The sequence below is a fragment of the Hyaena hyaena genome, unplaced genomic scaffold (assembly GCF_003009895.1).
Source record: "Hyaena hyaena isolate Hyena2069 unplaced genomic scaffold, ASM300989v1 scaffold_104, whole genome shotgun sequence".
NCBI classification, from domain to species: domain Eukaryota; kingdom Metazoa; phylum Chordata; class Mammalia; order Carnivora; family Hyaenidae; genus Hyaena; species Hyaena hyaena.
The window spans coordinates 343180-364664 of record NW_024080736.1 but is presented as its reverse complement, the minus strand read 5'-3'; the positions used below and the strand labels follow the sequence as shown (position 1 = coordinate 364664).

Sequence of the window (21485 nt, the reverse complement as noted above, 5' to 3'; positions counted from 1 at the left end):
CAGCTTGAGATTAGGATAAGGTTGAGGAGGAGAACTTAGGTGGGGGCTGCGAGCAGCTCTGTTAGAGAAACTGATAGACCTGCTGTGTCTTTCAACATTGTGCTAATGTCTTCCCTCAGGATTTGCTTTCTGTATTGGAGCATTTTTTTTCTTTTTTTAATGGGAGCTTTGACGCCTGTGCTCCCATCAGAATCAGCCACAATTTTTCACCTTCTCATTCATCTCTTTCTAGCAGCCATTTCCACTACATGCAGTAACGCCCTTACCCTTACCTTAGAAGATATTCCTCAGCATTGCTTCCACTCAGCACTTCTCCCTCTAGGGGAAGGACAGAAAAGTGGAGCCTCTCTTTCTTTCCTTACCACCCTTTGACATGGACGGCCAACGTGATAACCCTCTTTTCTTGTTTGGTTGCTGCCAGTGAATGTTCTATTGGTTTTCACATTTGTTTTGTTCCTTTCACAGTTTTTCAGCAGTCTTGCCCCAGAAATTGCGATGCCAGATGCCAGGTGTGTTAACCATGAGGCACTGGTTGCCTTGGAAGCCAGTTCTCTTATTGCCAAAAGCATCCCATCAGCCACTGCGTGACTGACTGTCAGGGTGTTACAGGGAAGACTCGTGGATTAAGGGTGACATTGTATTACCCAGGTAGTCTTTACATGTCTCCAAGCTTCAACTTTCATACTTCTGATCACTTGAAACAAGAGCGGTCACCACTAAGTTGTAAGACACGTCTATCCCGAGGTCTCCTCACTGGAGACTCCTCCCCTTCCTCCTTTCCCAGCCAGAGACTACGGAGGGCCTTCTTTTCCTACTTCCTATTGCTTTAACCCATTCTTATACCAAGGCTTTAGAATACAAATTTTGTAATTTGGGTATTTTTAAGATTATTATAGTTAGTATTTTGTACCACCAGCCCTCTTAAAAACTAGGTTGGATGTATTCTATCACTTCTACAGTTATGTTTCTGTTTTGGGGATTTCTGACCTTGAGGTGTGTTACTGGGATGTGTTGGTCCTCTATGAGTTGGGTACTAAGAAGTAATGACTTCTTCCGTCCCCACTGTCTTTTTCTTTATGAGATTATTAAAATGTGTTCGGGCCACATTTGCCAGCGCTCATTTCACTGCAAAGCAGTTGCCAGGAGTTAAAATATATATTCCGTGGCCCCCAGAGACTTGGCTATCTGACGGTTCCATCTTTGTCTTCTGAGAGCCTGGAGTGTTCTGCTATTCAACACATATGTGAAGTCTCAGTTAGCATGGGGACACCAGCACCAGACTGCACAGTGACTTAGTCTGTGATGGACAGCTGTGCTTTCAGGGACTTCAGAACTTTATAACTTCACTCTTGAACTTCACGTACACTCTGTGTTGGGGGGCAGCATAGTGAATAGGGCATCATCTCCTATTTTGACCTACAAAAATGACAGTTGTTGTCAACCTAATAGTGTCTAGGCTGTTAAGCCATTTTTTCACCCAAACCCCCAACCACCAAGCCATCAAGCCCATCATCTCCAGGCACTGCCAGATGCGTGCACTTGAGGACTATTCACTTTACTCCCCTACAAGACATGTCAATCTGCCTTGTTTTACTATTAAAATTTTTTTATGTTTATTTCTTTTTGAGAGAGACAGACAGACAGAGCATGAGTGGGGTAAGGCAGAGAGAGGGAGACACAGAATCCGAAGAAGGTTCCAGGCTCTGAGTTGTCAGCACAGAGCCCGATGCAGGGTGTAAATCCATGAGCCATGAGATTATGACCTGAGCCGAAGTCAGATGCTTAATTGACTGAGCCACCCAGGCGGCCCTGCTTTTTTTTTTTTTTTTTAAGTTTATTTATTTTGAAAGAGAGAGAGACAGCAAGAGAACATGTGCACATGAGTGGGGGAGGGGCGGAGAGGGGGAGAGAGAGAATCCCAAGCAGGCTGTATGCTGTCAGTATGAAGCCTGATGAGGGGCTTCATTGATCCCATGAACTGTGAGCTCATGACCTGAGCTGAAATCAAGAGTCAGACGCTTAACTGACTGTGTCCCCCAGGCTCTCTCCAATCTGCTTTAATTCATGTCAAGTAGGTATACATATCCAGTGTAGTTACCTGGCCCACAGCCCAATGCTTTTGGATTAGAGAACGTAAAGTTTTTCCTCCTATATTACAGGGAACTCTTTAGCTGGCCTTACTTACTTAAGCACATGCCTGGGTGATGGTGCATCCTATTCACCCCTGTAGGATAGATTATGGGTTCTGGACCACCTTGGCATAGAGATCTCATTGACAGTGAACATTCATACTTGTGGATGCTTTGTACTTTTACATCCTCCACACTTTCCATGATTACAGCCTCCTGGTCCCCATTAACTCCATTAGACATTATTGTCGGTCAACCAAAAGTACCTATTAACCCAAGATATAGAAGGTACTGTACTTCATGTTTGCTTTTGAGATATGCCCACAAGTAAAAGACGGAACTGGAAAAGCCAAAAAAACTCTTGTTAATATTTACTTACATGGAAGGGGCTAGGGACTAGTAAAATCTTGAATTTAAACAGAGCTCCACTTTGATGATGGCCTTTGTGGTTGTGAATATCACCATTAAGATGCTTCCAGAACATCAGGGTTTTTCTTCTGGACTCTACTGTTGAGCAGGAGAAGACATCCGCCAGAAGATACCAATAGTGAGGAATCCTCGGCAAAGACCAGAAAGGGTTCATCACACCTAGAAGTGGGCCAGGTAGTATTTGAGCAGAAAGGCCTGAGCTGTTTCACTTTAAGAGGCTCTAGCAACCCTGAGACTTATTCATTCATTCAACTAGCATCACTGAGCAATGGGGCCTGACAAAATAAGAAACTACTAATAATTTGTGAACATCTGTCTTCAGGCTTGAAATTCTACCATCTCTATTTCATTTGTTCCTGATTTTTAAAAATGAATAAACTGAAATTTGAACACGGGCAGGGTCATTGATCAGTCTACGAGAGCTCTTCAAATAAGTCAGAGAAAGTTACTAAGAAAGTACCTTATTTAGAGCCTAAAATGAAGCGGCACCATTTCTAATGATCTCATAGTGACTCCTGGTCCTGTGTGTTTTCTTGGGGGAAAAGTTCTGTAATTCTTCTGCCCTAATTACAGGTCAACTGGTTACTTTTCCCTAGAATATAGAAAATATTTTGTTTTCCATCAATTTTAAATCACACCCATTCTCTCAATTTTTCTGAGGCTTTTGAGAATCAAATCTAAGTAGAACTCTCTACCTCCGTCTACTTCCTTTCAGTGTGTTATATATTTAAATGATTTTAACTAAAACTTATAAATTTATTATAATCATGCTTGATAGTGTAACATTGAGTAGAAGTAATAATGTGTCCATGAAGTAAAAATATTCTAACTCAATAATTCATAAACTCAGATGCCTGCAATAATGCAGTAATATCAATAAAATGCTGAATTCTCTCTTTTGTTGGGATTAACATTATAGTTGTGTGAATCATAGAGTAAAGCATGCATGTTAATTTTAAATAAGAAAACTTTCCTACTTGGTAGATAAGCAGATGATGTTTATATTATTTTTTCTATCTGTTGCCCACAGTAGAATAATATGGAAGAATGATCCCTACATTTGAAATAGGCACAAATTCACTAAAATGTGCCTTTGTCCTCAGATGCAAAATAAATATTTCTATATTATTTTATAATTATTTTGTTCTGATACGTGGATACGAAAAACAAGTATCCTTTTCTTTCTTCTAAATAGTATATAGTACATTGATGAGTGGCCAGAAATTTCTTGTTCATTTTCCAACTCCAAGAAAAATCACAGTAAGAAAGCATGTTGAAACCTGTGTGTAAGCACATTCAATTTGTGTTTTTATTCTTAATTTGCAATTAGAGGATGAGAATTTCAAACCTCAAAAAAAAATAAGTTCTGAAATTTAGTGTGGCATGTACGCCTGGAGAAATGAATGCTATCGCTTTAAGATAAGGTAGGCTGGTGATTCATTGCAGGAAACAAGAAACAAGATCGATTTGGAGCAGGCTCCTACTGTTAGCTTTTTTGAAGATGGATTCTCACGCCGAAAATAACACAACATATTCTAGATAACAGCAGTTTTTTCCCCTGAAATCCACCAAAACTGAAGAAAAATCCAAGTGACTGTTCTTAGCAGCTGTGTGGCCTGGAGTTCACTGGGGAAGCTGGCTTCCTGCAGTCCCCTATTCATCACCTGCTTCAAAGACAGCCTGGCTGGCTATAGTTTGCAGGCCAGGTAGGGTGCCATTGTGCACAGTCTGGGAGGATTAGTATCAAAGCTGCGGCAACCAGGCCCTTGGTCTCGGGCTGCCATTCAGTCCAGCAGGGAGAGGCTAAGACTGGCCAAGGTCACAGTCTCCAGTGTGGAGTGGACTGGGAAAGGATCCTGAGAATAGAATGCTCTTTATGAAATCATGGCGCAAGCCTGCAGCACAGCAGGTGCCCCTTCTGGAACACGTAACATCTGTTTATGTTGGTATACCGTGGCTGACAACGAGATAATAGAGCTTTGAAACTTATCATTTTATTTTTTTAAAAAGACAACTGTATATGCAATAATCCAGATGCGTATTTAGCTTCGATCTTTTATTTGAAAATCATAAAGAAAACTGACCGATGTAATGGCTGCTTTTTACATGTATATATTTAAGCAAACAGCAACGCGTACTGACTATTAACCATTTCTAACCATTGCTGGTCAGTAATACCCAAATTCTTGGGTAGGAAATACCTAGCATACAACGTAATTTTTTTGAATGTTCAGGCATTTATGTCAACAGATTGCAGAACGATTTCCTGAATATGCCCAACTGGCTCGAATATTAGGAGGTTTGGGTAAAACCCTCCCTCCCCCCAGATGAGAGTATTTCAAGGGTGAGGTAATAATGACGCAAAAATAAAATTTTCAACTTGGACAAATTAGAGAAAAATTAAGCTGTCCATGAGTTGTCATGACGACAAGGATGTTCTGTTGATGAACTGTCCTCCTCATTGTCCAATCAGATAGTAGAGCTGAAGCTGGAGCATGAACAGGAGAAGACGCACCTATTACAGCAGCATAACGCAGAGAAGGATAGCCTAGTCCGAGACCATGAACGGGAAATTGAAAACCTGGAAAAACAGCTTCGCGCTGCCAATATGGAGCACGAAAATCAAATTCAAGAGTTCAAGAAACAAGATTCACAGGTAATTATCAATAATATTTGATAAAACGGGTATCTATTTTTAAAAAGTCATCAGCGTTTGGTGTTTCCTTATTATTCTTGTTGGTGCACGCTGTTTGATCATTTGCAAAACTGACATATAAATGTGATTTTTTTGTTTTCTTTCCCCCCTCCCCCCTTTTTGAGGATGAATAAGGCTTTAACTACAGAAACCACAGGTAGCCAGATTAAAAATCCCATGGCGCGCTATAACTTGGCCCCTTTTTTATAATCTTGTCTCAGTGCCTTTCATGATGGATTTTTTTTTAAGGTATCTGCCCCTTACCCCTCCCCTCAGCCTCTGCAAATCCCTATGAAATATATCAGCCTCCCTCCTTGCTTTTTGTTTTAATCTCTGTAGGTAATCAAGCAGCTGTTTTAATATTTGCTTTTCCTTCCTGGTGTTGCTTTTTTTTTTTTTTCATTTGACTCTATATTTGATTAGATCACTCAGATGGTAATTGATAAAAATGACTCCAGAGAAGGGCTATTTCCCATCAGGTCTGTCGCTTTTTCCGACATGCACATGCATATGCCTTCTAGCCTCCATCTCTGTAGTCCCTGTTGGAAACCATTTGGCAGAATAACCCCCAGCTGTGGTAGCATTTGACTCTTCAAACTTATGGATGAAATGTGCACTGTCAGCATGGAAAATTATCTTTATAAATTTCAGATGAAAAAAAAAATCTTACTGGGTGTGTGCATCTTTGTGGTACAATGCATTCTTTGGGGTATATATAATCAAAGGCCTTTCGTGTATCCTCTTGAGATTGCTGTGAAATTTTATTAAAGAAAAATTGAAGAGCAATTGATAACAAAAAAAGATAATTTTCTTTTCTAATAAAACCATATCAGATACTAGGTCTAAATACATCGTTTCCCATTGAAATCTTAACCATATTCTTCATGTCACACATAAGCCTCTTCCTAGCTATCTTTTCTCCCCAAATGATATAATTTTTAAACAATGAAAGAAGCCTTCTATTTGTTATGACATGTGTTTAAACAATGTTATAATCATCTGAACTATAAAACTACTACTGATTAAATAAGATGTTTATTTCTTGGGTGGAGGGCGGGAGGCGGTAAGGCAAAGAATAGGAGTTATTGGTTATTTTTCATTTGACCTTGAGTTGTCTTTTACTTTCGGAGAATGACTGGGGCCCAAAAGTACACTCAGCACAGATTTTTTTGTGTCAATAATACACGCTTATAGGAAAAGTATTTTCAATTTGTTTTTATGGGGGGTTTGCTAACTAAAAAGGTAGTCATTGTAGTAGCCATGATACCCAGAGTCAGGTGGCTCCTGCTAAGTCAATGTAGGTAATATTTTTGTTACCAACCTCATCAGAGCCGTTATACAACATAAGCTGATTTTTGGGTTGTTAGGCATATAATTTACTCAGAACATTTTCCAACTTAACATCCTCCTTCAAAGATGATGCTAAGGCTCGGCATTGTCTCCAATGATAAAGTATTTGGGTTCTGAGTCTGTGTAGGGTCTGTTTGCCTAGTAGAATTGAGCCAGTGATACAATAAAATACATTATTTTATTTAACTTCCTACTATTTTGGTGCTCTTGTGGAAAGCCGACAGTAGTGGAGGCCAAATCTAGAGGAAATCTTTGTGATTTTACATATGCCATATCTGCCATATATAGGGTGCGGTTCATCCAATAACAAAAGGGAAATTTTAGAATTATTACATATAATTAAGCCACAGGGAGAGGACAATAAGGTTCTTAATTGAATTTTTCTCATTGGAATAATCAGTAGGAGGACCATAAGACCTCTTCAAATGCTGTAGCGTCAGATTGTGTTTCCCTTATTTTGTGTCTTTCTTGGAACAATTGGAATTGCTGCCATGGGAATGCCCAGGAAAGCGATGGAAACTTAGGCTAAATGCATTCTTGATCTGAATGAAAATGATTTTCTGTGTAAGCCAAACTTGATTGATTGTTTTTAGAGAATGTATTTTTTAAAATTTTGCCAATAAGTTGTATTTTTAAAAACCTTATCGTGTGTACCAAAATGCTAATAATTTGTATTTATTTTGGTTATTCACTGAGGATATTAATTCAAAATTCTCATCAGGTAAGTTCTAAATTTTCCAAATATATTTTTTCATGATTTTGGCTTAAATAATGTGATGTGTGATGCCTTTTAAGTCATGAATTCCATTCACAAATTTCAGAAATACAAAGTGGACATATATTAAAGAAATAGATCTTGTTTTCTTAATCACCGTTTTGTCGCTTGATACCTGTGTTACGTATCTTAGATATTGGATTGGATCATTTTTCATTTTAGTTCCAGAGAGATTTGATTTTCAGTTCACATTTGGCTACTCCCGTTTAGCAATGGAGGCCATTTTGTAAAAGGGAGTGTTTGAAATACTTAACCAAAAAGGGACCAGGGAAGTACCAATTTTGGATACTATAGCTTTGCTTGCTACTTTTTCTTCCATCAGATTTGTGAATTCAGACAATATACTAAAAGTCTAGTTTTGGCTTCTTCCAAATATATAATGTATTGTGTACTGATAAGAAAACCATTATCATAAAGTATAGTTACCTACCATAAGGTAAACCATATATCAAAGAGAAACTCCGTTCTGGTGAATATGCTGTATAATTATTACAGGTTACTTGTTACCCAAGGAATTTCTGATTTCTAGAGAAATCATAAGGTGTAGTAATACAACCAAGGACATTACCCACTTCTCTTGTTTTATTTGGTGCATTTGGCTAATTATTCTGTGCATATATTATATCTTTGTCATGATACCTTGACTTTCAGTGGTAGGATATTTTATGTGGTGAAACTTACTTTTGCTAAAATGCACATTAAATTTTACCACCTTCATAGAAGATGGTCAGCCTGGTGTCTACCTGAGGTTCCAGTGTTTAAGAAAAAAACATCCAGATCAGCAGATACCAAGACATATAGAAAGTCACAGCCTCATTGTCAAATATTTCTCATTTGCCAGATCCCTCATATTGAAATTATTTTGGAGGATGATTTGATTGACTTAATCATGTTTTTTCACATAAAGAAAACCCATAGTTTTGTTATGATCATCTTAGGGGAACTTCTTCTCACATGGTGGTTCTGCGTGCATTTTACTTTTGAACTGCAGTGTAGTGAAAGAATTTCTTCACGTTATCCATTTGAATTCTAAGAAAAACAGAACTTAGGTTCCCTGACTTCTTAGTTGTTCTTTTAGGACCCTGAACCACTTGGAGATTGCTTGATCTTTTATGTTTGTTGCCAGAGTGAGTGGTGTGTATGAATATTGTAGAGAATGTTTGTGATCCGCCCTGGAGGTGGGGTTACCCTTGTAGGACAGCTGTTTATGTGACCTGTTGAGGCGCAGACCCCTGGAAGACTCAGGGTAACCACAGCAGCCACTGTGAACCACCATCAGTATAAGGCAAAGTAATACAGCCAACTTGGGAGAAGGTTATCACGAAATCCAAACATACATTAAACTTAACATTCACACATAGGAGATGGAATCTTTCCTAACATTGGGATCTTGATGCATTTCCTGATTTCCTAAACTGAGAATCATGATGTTATTATGAACGAGTTTTGCATAATAAATGGACAGATCCTCTTGATTTTGCCATATTGATTCACAGTAAGAATCTGTCTTATCGCTAATTGTAAAATGTAGGATTTTCAGAAATCCTCTTCATTCTTCTTCTTAAAAAAAGATTTCAAGAAAAGATGTTTGTGGTAAGACAATTTTTTAAAAAAAATTTATCTCAATAACCTCACTTTATTTTCTGTGAGTTTAGTAATCCAGGCCCAAAATAAAAATGTCCATTTATAAAACTGGGTACATGCCTGCGTCTGGTGGACCAAATACTGGCTGTTAGCCTTCAAGATTACTGACGGGTGAATTTAGCAATCTGCACATTCTAAACATTACTGCTAAACCTGTACAGGGTCTTTGGGCTTTTCAAGAGTAGCGTTTTTCCATTGGAAACATTAATTTTAATTTCTTTATATGTCAACCACTTTTAAAAAAAAGGATTTAAAGCGGCATTCTGTAATAAACACACTCTTAAACATATACCTGAAAATAATAATCAAGTAATAAATGCTAGTAACCCCATCAGGAAACCTATACTGCTTTTAAAGAGGCTTTAGTTGCACACAAGTTTTAGCTCTGCACTCACCCAGAAGCCACAGCGAAGAGGGGAACATGACAAATTGTCTCATCCTAATGATCAATGAAAGAAATCTTACCAGTTCATTTTTTTTTCCTAGCTCTCAATTCTGGGAGAAATTTATGACACAGGACTCAGCGTAAAGGACACTGACCAATGTAACTGCTGATGATCTCTGTGTATTTAAACATTCAGAAATAAAATGCAGTGGGAACATCTTTGATTCTTTAAGTACTTCCACAGAATGCAATGAGCAGGTTTTATTTTAATGTGCCCAGATTTCATTTTGATCAAATGAAATTATGAATACCATCATTCTCAATATCAAAAAACACGCCTGCTTCAGGAGATCCAATTTTGTACATAGGAATCAAATGAGAGGATATTTTAAGTCACGAGCCTAGCAAGGTCTAGTAACTTTCCTTACGACTGATCCTGAAACCCTTACAGTGCATCTTTAGAAACATGGCTGAGATTAGATACAGTCTAAAAGTTAATGCCCAGCTGTTAGTGTCCAAGGTCTGTTACTCCCTTTCTTATAGTTCATTCTCTTGCCCTCTGAATTTATACTGTGGAAAACTATAAGATATAAAAGCCAGTGGTAATTTGGTCCAGGAGCATAGTGTATTTGTACCTGTATTAAAATGGTTCCCTTCCTCCCTACATAACCAGAATGGTATGCCATCATCAATGTTTATTCACTAATACCATTTACTTGGTTTTGAGGTAGTAAATATTTTTATTTCTTTGGGTCAACTGGACAGATCATTTGGAAAAGCCAAACTATGTAAATATTTTCCCCCACTGTAACGAGGCTGTTGGTGTTAATGTAATCCTGCTTTTTTGTTCCCCTCCTGTCCCTGATGACACCCACGGTCACATCAGCGTGGTTGCCTGCTGCTCCAGCTGTGTGCACACCACATTTCGATAGTAACCCCCGACACACTGAGATATTTGTAGTAGAGGGAAAGAGGCAGGGAACTAAGCGTGGTTTCAGTATCAGGTGGGTTTTGCTGCACTGCACCTGATGTTAAATGTCAGACGTGAGAAGGGTTGGTGAGAAGATGTTTTTAACAATTTACTGTTCTGCAAAAAGACAATAAGACTTTTTCAGTGGACTTATGGTAAAACTACACATTACAGATTTAAATTTATTTTCTTTAGATGAAGTTTTATAGTATTATCTAAGAGCTGCATTTAAGACTGATCAAAAACTTACTGCATACATTTAGAATATAAATAGAGGTTTTCCTAACTGAGCCATTTTGAACAGCCTGTGGAGGAAGTACTGCTTTTCTGTTACCAAAAAACCCCACATAGGTTATACAGAATTTTCCAAGGAAGATCAAACTTCATTTCATATTTTGACATAGATGCATTGATGCAAAAATCTTGTTTTAATAGTATCCAGTCGTGGTTTGTCTAATAGTATTACATATAAATTTAGCAATATGTTTTATGTATATGTCATATATATTACTATGTATAAGACTACTATGTCTTACGTACTTAATTAGGAGAAAATATAGGAAGATGACCTTTCAAGTAAAGTTTACATTTTTTGTAGATCACTAGCTTCCTTGTTCCATTATAATTCTAAAATTCTGTAATTATTTTCGTTTTATAAGCACACAAATAGCATGTATACCTATAATTAAACTATTATAAATAATTCAACTTGGTCCTCGTCATCGAGAAAATTACATTAACTTGAAAAAACAATAACAGGCTGAGACAAGGAAATTGATTTCTCTAGGAATGATCCATTTGTAGAAGTATTATACAGTGTATCTTTAGTCCTGTGCATATTTTTTAAATGTGGCAGTTGCCATGGAAACCACATTCCATGGCATCTGGTCCACTTTTAGATAAAGAATATTCCTTTTAAAGACAAACCTTCCAAATAATAGCATAAAGTATTCCCTTTGAGTTAACAACTTTGTGTCAATTAAATGATTGCTTTAAAAATCTGTCTTTTGTTCTCACTATACTTAAGAGATTTTTTAGGTAGATTAAAGTGGTCCTTGAAGAAGTAATAATTACATGCTGGAGATATTTAAAATAGGGAGTACAGTGTGATAACTGTGCCGTGGTGAAAACCAGGGAGATGGCAAGGGACGAGAAAATGTGTGGACACATACGTCGCACTGGACGTGCACCTGTGCAGGTATCTAAGTCCCCAGCAGCGGCATAGCCAGATTGAATAGAGATGACCACATCCGATTATTCCCCGTTTACAGATGAAGAACCTAGGGTTCAAGGACATTATCTTGCCCAAGGTCACAGAGCTAGCAAAACAGGGCTTCTTAATCATAATTCAGTACTCGTTCTCAGTCTCACAGCCTCTTTCAAGAGAGATTTTAGATTTTGGGAGAGACTTGGACCTGGCAAAAAAGGCACAGGGTTATACGTGAGTCCTTGCCTATCACGAGAGAAAGAGACACTGGTACTCTGCTCTTCAAGCTGAGATTCTTATCAACATTTGCATTTCTTTCCGCGATTTGCCATACTTGCCATTGCTGCAAAGTCATAATTGAATCGTGGTGCATGAGTCCCAGTTTCAGTAAGCAGTAGCTACCTGAACACCACTGAATTTCCATGCTTGTTTGTGCTTAACAAATGTTTATTACATGCTTCCCATGTGCCAGGCTCTCGGCTAGGACCTCTATGATGCACCATCTCCTTCCACCCTTCCAATACTGGATAAGTGTTACATTTCCCATTTGGAAACTCTGTTTTGACCTTCTTGCCTGGGTCCTAAGACAGATATATGTTAGTCCATCTCATCGAGGAGAAGAGTTTCAGCAAGCATACGTAAAATACCCAAGGTCACGTAACTAGTAGTTAAGTAACTAGTCGTTAAGTTAGTGTAGCTAAGATTCATGGCAAAGTATGGTTTTGTATGAGTTCGTTGTCTCTGAATTTCATTTGTTCTGCATAAATTCCACTATATTTTCAATTTGGGGTTGTTAACTCATTGCTAGATTGAAAATACTGATACCCATCCCTCAGACTATTTAAGTCCAAATCAAGATTGAGCCATCGTTTCAAACTTAATAAGCTTATGCTTAATTCAGACACAGCCATGGCTGTGTCTCTCTTCTGAGACAGATTTAACTTTGAAGAGATATGCAATTCTTAATATTTTATTTGGAAGAGAATTCCTTCCCACAAATTTCAGACTTTGTAGAATGGAAAAATGAATATGTTTTTGAAATGGGTTCACTTCTGGCTTTTACATTATTACCAAAATAAGAAGATGTGTCTAAGTAAGAATCTAGGAAGCTTTTAAGTCAACGAACCTACCAGTCTCTATAAATATTAGCAGGAATCTGGCGAAATGTGGTTTGTGTGAATGTACTGTTATAAGTGAACACCTGTTATATTCACACACTAGTTCGGAATATCACATATGATCTCTTCATTTTATGGGATGAATTTTTAAATCTCAAAGACTTCAATGTGGGTATTTTTCCCCCAAGGGAACCCATAAAATGATCCTTATTGCATGACAGCAACTAGTCCAAACCCTTTAGAAGTGAGGTCAAGGCAGTAAATTCAAAGAGACTGGAGACTTTCTCCATAGAAATTCAAGGAATAATTAGAAAGTGTGTTTCTTTTAGACTCCTCAAAGACAATTTATGTTGATGCAGTTTAGCTCAATTCTAGACTTACTTTGGTCAAAATGAGAAGTTTTCAGTTGAATTCTTTTTTTTTTTTTTTTTTACATAAAATACCCCAGAGATAAATTGTTACTCCACATCCTGAATGTCATTCCCATTGACATAAGGAAAAAATGCCTTCAGTTATTTTTAGCATATTGCTCTTCCTTGTCCTTTTCACCTCTGCCTCGATGAAATTAGTAAGAATATTGGCAGAAATGATCTTTGAGGAAATACTGCATGAATAACTCTTCTTTCTCGATGTCTTGGAAAAGTCGTTTTTGGAAATCTGACTCAGTTCTCTGAGACATCCTTGATGTCTTTATTTATACATTTGAGGTAATTTTTTGTGACAGAGAGGTCGGAGCCAAAGTGCAAGAAATGATTGGCAAAATGATGATATCATCAAATGTTCAAAGAGCTGGCAAATTGAAGCTTATTAAACTGTCATTTTGTCTTCCATTCAGGACTAATTGGAATCATGCCTAGTTGCATGATAGGAAAGATATTTAACACCTGAGAATTTCTCATGAGAAAAATGACAGGAATTGATGCCAGGGAGACCTTAAGCTCATGTTTGAGGAGGAGAGCAAGGCATTATGTGAAAATCACAGTCCATTTCCAAGCTACTTTAATATTTGTGTACAGAAAATATTTGAAAAATACTGTTGACAGGTCATAATAAAAAAATGGCCTAATTGAGACCGAAACTGGTAGATTAATGTGAAACTTGAAGTAGGGTTTTTCCATTGAAAGGAGTATTAAAATTCAGTGAAATTTCTTTTTCTTCACTTATTTTACATTGTTACCTGCAATTATTGTAAATTGTTACCTGACCTCTCAAATGTTTTTGTTTGGACATTTGTGTCCTGGGAGATTGGAGAAAGATCACGAGAAATCAGAAAGAAACAATACACAGTTCGACTTGCAGGGTTGGAAAATGTATTTTTCCGGTTCATTTTGATTTGTTTTCCTTAGGTGTGATGTCAAGGCCTAAAAGCATTAGTAATATTTGAAAATAAGATAATGGCATCCTCTGAGAATGAAGTTTGCTGAAGTGTGTGGCTTGGATCTGGGGTCTCTTCCTTTGTTAGTGGGGGCCATTGTAATGCAACATGAGTCTTGCATCATGCATGCGCACGTATGAGTGCGTGTGTGTGTGTGTGTGTGCGCGCGCATGCGTGCGCCTCTCCCACTGATACCATTCTGTGGTGCACAGGAGCTTTCAGTGAGTATGAAACCAACAGCCCAGCCTGCCCTAGCATCTCAAAATAAGGGAATTTTCCAGTGGGAGGACTTGAAAGTTACAGGTCTTTAAAAAGGTTAAAATTAAACTGGTGATTCATTCATCTTAAGTTTGCCTCTTAAGTCAGTATTTATTAATGAAACAAACCCCAGATCCCCAGGGTCAAGTGGGACCTTATTTATTTTGTTATTTGCAAAGATGTCACTTAATGTACAGAATCCATGTGTTCACCAAATGTTTCCTGAAAAGCTAATTTTTTTTTTGTAATGTACACGTTATCCTCCCTCCTTGGGCAAGTTTTATAGTAGCTCCAGATAAAGTGAGGTTGGCATGTGCAACAAAAATGGAGTGTGAGGCTTGAAAACTTTTGTTCTTCAATTATTCAGAAATTATGCCAAAGCTGTCATTAGGCAAAAGCCATGAGTTCAAGAGGTACGGTGTGTTGCCAGCTGCCATCACAGTTAATCCTGACTGTTCATCTGCTGGTTCAGACTTTGGGAAGCATCGAAATGCACTCTTGTACTTACACCTCTGAGATCATTGCCAGTGACACGCAGTAAACATCACAATCTGTGCCTGTAAAGTTGGCATTTCTTAAAATAAGTCATTCAGTTCAGAAATAAGAATAGTAAATCTTCTCATGAAAATCATCATTATCGTTAACTATTCTGATTGCTTTTTGAAATCTCATTGTTCCATACTGGTAGTGTCAAAAGGGAACTCTGACTTCAACATTTTTATAACTGTGACTCTTCAGATAACATATGAGTCCAATTTATTTCCATGTACATTTTCCCACCTGTAAAAATTAGGCAGAATTCTGTACAGGGAGTTTCCTTATGACAGAGACTTTATTCAACTTGATTCATTTATTCAATAAAGATTTCTTGAGTGCTGTTCTGTCCCAGGCTCTGAGGCTAGGCGTTTTAGGAGGCGCTGTTTCACATCCTGGTGCACGTGAATGTTGTCCCAGGGTTGTGTAGGGCGTGGCCCATCTAGCCCTAAGGGGGTTCCTGCTCTGGGTATGGAAAAGAACAAGAGATCAATATTCTACTCTACAGGAACTTACACTTCAGTGGGGGAAAGCAGACTATAACACAAAAACTGCCAAAGTAACAGGGAGAGCATCAGTAGCAATAACGGGCAGGTTGAGAATTAACCCGGAGAGGCACACCAAGTGACTGAGTGATTGTCTTAGTGAGCCACCAGGGAAAGCCTCTCCGAGGAAGAGCTGTCGAAGCTAAGAAAGATGTGGTTGAAGAGAAGCCAGCCAGGTGAGGGAACAGCCAGTGCAGAGACCCTGAAGGAGAATCAACTCGGTGCGTTCCAGAAATAAAAAAGGAGGTCTGATGGCATGAACCTAGAGGTACAGGGAAGGACAAGGCCTTTGAAGAACTGGGATTCCATTTTATTTAAAAAAAAAAAAAAAAAAAAAAAAAATTTTTTAAAGAGAGAGAGAGAGACACAGAATCCAAAGCAGGCCCTAGGCTCTGAGCTGTCAGCACAGAGCCCAATGTGGGGCTTGAACCCACGAACTGTGAGATCATGACCTGAGCCGAAATTGGAAGCTTAGCCGACTGAGCCACCCAGGCTCCCCTGGAAGACAATGAGAGGATTCTAAGCAGTAGGTGATATGATCCAATTCATGTTTTTTGAAGTCCATTGGGGCTGTTGTATACTGTCTTGGATTTCTATGTGATATATGTATTTGAGTCAATAGGACTTTCTGATGGGTTAGGTGTGGGAGGTGAAGGAAAGAGGATTCTTTAGAGTTTTGGTTTGAGCTGTTAGATAAATGGTGGTGTCAGATACAAGGATGGTTAGGAGGGAATAAAAACAAAAGCAAGAGCTCTGTTGTTGCCAAGCCGAGTTTGAGTGCCATCTTTAGTATCTGGATGGAGACGTGTCTGATGAGGAATTGGGTATACAGGCCAAGATTCCAGAAAAAAGGAATTTGGACATCATTGGCATGTAGATAGTAATTAAAGTATGGGCCTGGAAGCAGTGACCAATTTCTTATCATATATGAAGACAGTGATGCTGGTTCATGGCCACTGGCTGCTATAAACCTGCGTGACCTCTTTCATATCTCTGATCATCACATTCACATCTGTAATATTCATTCATTCATTTAGCATCACCTGTTGAGCTGCTACCATGTGCCAGGCACTATACTAGACCTTGGAATATTAAAAAAGGAACGATCCCTGCCCTCCAGCTTACAGTCTCTGGGGAAATAGGCGTTGTGTATCTCGAGGGTCATATGGTTCATACCAACAGAAAGGGGCAAAGAAGCCCTTCCTTTAACAAAGACGAAGGATGCATCTCACCACACATAATAGGAGACATAGTAACAGCCCTGGTCAGAGGGACACCCAGCCGGGGCCCTCAAGTCCCCATGAAGCCATCCCTTTGCTGATGACCACCTGATTTAGTGTGATGACTTAATGAGGCCCTTTAAGATACTTCCTTCACCATTCAGTGGGGTGGAGGGAGATTAATATCCTCCTGGCCCCTTTCTCTTGTCTGGAAACATTGCCTGCATGCCTGCCTTGCCCACCAGGTGTGTAAGGAACTGGTAACAACATGAGCATAAAAATGGACTGTTTTATTCTGTGGCCTTGTCTACCAGGCCCAGCCGTTAAGCCTTCCAGAGTTACAGATACATATGTATATAGCAAAGTACAGCAAAGTGATAAAGGTACTTTGATCCCAAGTAAGGAAGATGCGTCTATCATGTGGTACCGGGGTGTCAGGTCTGGGGAGGTAATTAGAAGAGATTGCATTCAAGGAGATACCATGTGCACTGCATTTCAAAAATGGGTGGAAATTGGCTATGCATGTTACACTTGGAAAAGCATTCCAGATGGGACTAGCATGAGCAGTTCTAGGAGACAGTGTACACCGTGTTGAGAAGTCTGGACTGGATCCCCGTGTACACTGCCTCCTGTTTGGGGTTTATACTCTCTGTGCTGCCATTTCTGTGTCTTCCATTTGTCCATCTTCTCATCCTACTTGTAACTTATTACCCCTTCTGGTAATTATTAAAACCTTGTTCTCCCAAGTAGGGTTTATGAGGATATAGGAAGAAAATAGGTAGAACTTCTCTTTACATGTACTTGTATTTTATCTGGTAAAAATACCCGATTTGGGTGAATCTGTATAATGTACATAATGTATCAGTGCAGTGGTGTTACAGATTTATACATGTACGCACTGGCTTTCATGCCCCATTTAAAACATTTTTTTCATGTTTATTTATTTATTTTGAGATGAGAGAGAGAGAGGAGAGAGAGAGAGAGAGAAAAAGAGAGAGAGAGAGAAATTCATGCAGGCTCCACACTGTCAATGCAAAGCCCAATGCAGGACTTGATCTCACAAACCGTGAGATCATGACCTGATCAAAGTCAAGGGTCAGACATTTAACCGACTGAGCCACCAAGGCACCCCACCCCAATTTTTTATGATAGAAATGTCCAATAACAAAGCTTAGAGGTCATAACTGTCAACAATCAGAAGTCACTGAAGAATTTTAAGCAGAGGATTAGGAAGCAGAAGGGAGTGAGATTGAAGGCTGGGTGACTAAGCTAGGAATTAATTATCCCAGAGGATGAAGGATGTGGCTAAGGTATCGAATGTGAGGTGAGTTGATGTGGGAGTGAGGGAGAGAGAGGAGACCCAGAGATGTGGTTTACTGTGCCACTGGACACTTAGCTGTCCATTTTATTATGTAAGTAGGTGGAAGTGCAGGACTAGAGTTCAAAAGAGAGCTCTCCTTAGGGGACAAAGAGTCTGGAGTCACCAGGATGGATGGTAATGGCGTCTAACGCTGAAGACGGTTCTCCTAAGGAGGCGGAGTAGGATGAGAATAGACGGCACTCATTGCCTAAGGAAAGGTGGAGGAAAGAGAGCAGGACAAGAAGACTGAGAGAGTGGGTCAAAGATGATAGGAAGGGACCTGAGAGAGTGGCATATCAGGAGCCAGGACAAATCACAATACCTAACTTCTGGATTGTTTATAAGACTTTGAAATGGGCAAGTATTTTTTTCAATAACACAGTAAATATCAGTTTATTTCAATTTGTGAACTGTGGCCACACAACATAAATAGACTACTGCACCAAACGGCCAACTGTCCCCAAAGACTGGCCCCACAATCCTGCAGCCTGATGTGGGCTTTGAGAACAGGGAGCCCGTTTCAGAGATGGGAAACATGAGACCTAGGCAGTGAAGCAGCTCAGGCAGGTAGTGGTGGAGTCGGGTATGGTTTGCAGGCATCACTAAACCAGGCTCCCTTAGCGGTGTGGGGAGGGTCAGCTAGGGAGCCTGCTCCGTGCCTGCGGTCCCTCCACCACTCCTGGGACCAGGGAGGTTTCAGGTGCACAGAGAGACTTTCCAGGTTGGGTACAGAGAAAGGCTTCACAGCTCACCTAGTGAAGCAGGGATTGCTTGTTGAGGATCACACCATGAGATACAAATGAACAAGTTTTGCCTGGGTCTGTGTAACAGCCAAGAGTTTGAGGGTCTGAGGTGGGAGGGAGAACATAATCTATCATCAGCCGACAGAAAATAAGATCACAAACTTCTCTGAAGCTCCCCTAATAAGTCCAGATTCTCAGACCGAATCACTGGGTTGTGAAAAAGCTCCCACCCAGATTAGTCTGCCACTGTGCCTGAGGTCTGTCAGTTACATTGCTTGAAACATCGCTAAGTAGATTTTGGATTGACGAATATTCTCTCTCTTGCTTGCCCTTTTCTTTATTGAATGCATTTGCCTCAACTAGGTGGCCCATGGGAGAATTTAAAAATCCAAAATAGATAAATCTATACAGTAAAATGCATTCTTGAATAGTTAATTCAGGAGCACTTTTAAATTTTAAATAAGTAAAGGGGCGCCTGGGTGGCTCAGTCGGTTAAGCGTCCGACATCAACTCTGGTCATGATCTCGCGGTTCGTGGGTTCGAGCCCCGTGTCGGGCTCTATGCTGACAGGTAGCTCAGAGCCTGGAGCCTGCTTCAGATTCTATGTCTCCCTCTCTCTCTGATCCTTCCCTGCTCACGCTGTCTGTCTGTCTGTCTTAGAAATAACTAAAACATTAAAAAAAATTTTTTTTAATTTAAATAAGTAAAGATATATGGTTAAAAAGACAAATTAGTTCCTGTAAGATGGAAATACATCTCCAAGGATTTCTTCCTTTGTCTCCATTCATTTCTCATTTAGCGAATGTCTTCCTGTACCAGCCACTGCGCTCAGAGGAGGCATACAACAACAAATAATACAAAACCCTTCCCTGGAGAAGTTCACAGTCTGGGCAGGCCATTTAGCAAGTACACATAGTGTTGCAAATGACATAATGGCTGTTATCTGCTTATCTGCTCTGCATCCCCAGTCGGGGAAGTCTTCACAGAAGGAGAGATCTCAACAACATTGAGGTGGAGAGGGAGATAGCTGTCATGGCTACCATATCGTGACATTGTTTCTCATTAAATTGCTCCCATTAAGCTGAAATCCATTACACTGAAGAAATGGGAGTCCTGAGGGATGGAAAGAGTGTAGAAAGAGAAAGAAAATGCCCTATGGGGCTGTAGTCAGAAGATTTGGACATCTGGAGGTGGGGGAGGGGAGAAAAGACTTGGACAGTGCAGACCAGGAGGTAGGAAGATGCTTAAGGCAAGTTCCCCCAGGTTTGAACTTGTGCCCGGGGTGAGTAATGCCCCAACTATAGCCACCTTGAGATACAAAAGATGAAACAGCCCGTCCCTTAGGGAAATAAGCCCCAAGACCCTCCAGTCCTCATAGGAAGCCTGGAGACGGGTGAGAGGAAACAGGTGAGCGCCTCTAAGAGGAGGTCATAGGCCCCCTGCCCGTGAGGGGTCTCCTGTCTCTGGGTCCTCTCTACTTCCCTGGTCTCTTGCCTGATCCTGTCCCAGCACGTCATTCCCCTCCTGCCCCACAGTCCCTGCCCCAGAGCCCCCTCTGCTGAGCCGCCTCCATGGCTGTGCTGGCAGGAGTGGGCTACAGGTTAGCTGTCCCAAGCAAACAAGTGTATCCCCAAGGGTGTGGCCGGTCACGGCCAGGTAAGATTCCAGCTGAAGAAAGAGGCAGTACTTAACGAGCTATTGCACCTGTCACTGTGGGAAATTTCAATATCCACTTTCAAAAGCATGGCCATTTTCATGAAAACGTAATTCTGTTGTATATAGAAATACAAATATTCTCAACAAAAAGCAGCCATTTTAATTGTTCTGTGTATCATTTATTTTGAGAAAGGGAATTGTTATATGCTAGACCCTGTCACTTCCTTTCTGGGAGGATGTAGGGATTATCCCAGCTTTTACAGAGGGGAAGGCAGACTCAAGGTATGCAGCTCTTAAGTGAAAGGGCTAGGACTCGAACCCAAATCTGTCTGACTTCAAAGCCTGTGAACTTTCTCTCCCCTGCGCCTCATCTTGATGGAAGTTAAAGGCATACACGTTGGTGGGAAAGCCTTTTTGTGCTACTACTCACTAGTGACTTGTGGTTAACATTCATGAATATCGCGAGGGCAATTTCACAGAACAAATCAAATTGACATGTCAGAACTATTTAGAAGAACAAATAGTTCAGGGATATTCCGGGTCCCTCCCCCAGATCTCAGCAAAGCATCTCCCTAAAACGCGGTATTGCAGCTCCTTGTTTTTGAGTAGTCATTAATGCCATACCATAGTGATGGCTGCGAGTTTTTCCCCCTAAGCAGCTCTTTCCCTTCTGGAAGCTTGTGGCAGCCCATGGTTGTTTAGATTGAGCTCAGCAGTGTTTTTAAACGTTAATTTGGTTTGACATGACTTGGTGCACAAATTAACTATTCAGGCACATATTGCCCCATGTACATGAAATTGTAGTGAATCACATTCTACCGACCGCATGTGAATTGTAATGTTACCAGCAATCAGACTATTAAAGAACAAAAGCTGGCAACATATAGTAAGCCTGAATTTGGCCAGTCCCACAAAATTAGCATAAATATGCGAGGCAATCAGAACAGTTTTGGACTTCCTAGGAAAGTGTCCCCGTTCTTATCTACTTCTAAAAGAATGTGGAATAAACTCTTCATTTAACCCAGTATAAAAATATGTCGGCTATGCAGTTATAATCATGTGTCATTAATCAGAAAATGCTGCAGAAACTCT

The 21485-nt window shown here is 39.9% G+C and overlaps 1 protein-coding gene across 3 annotated transcripts in view; it reads left to right on the top strand.

Annotated features, from left to right (window-relative positions):
- CEP112 (centrosomal protein 112) overlaps nucleotides 1-21485 on the top strand; it is a 421494-nt gene that overhangs the window by 200943 nt on the left and 199066 nt on the right. For all 3 annotated transcript variants that reach the window (XM_039236017.1, XM_039236016.1, XM_039236018.1), the window contains one exon: nucleotides 5032-5214. In XM_039236017.1, the coding sequence (XP_039091948.1) occupies nucleotides 5032-5214 (183 nt within the window). The remainder of the gene's footprint in view (nucleotides 1-5031; nucleotides 5215-21485) is intronic.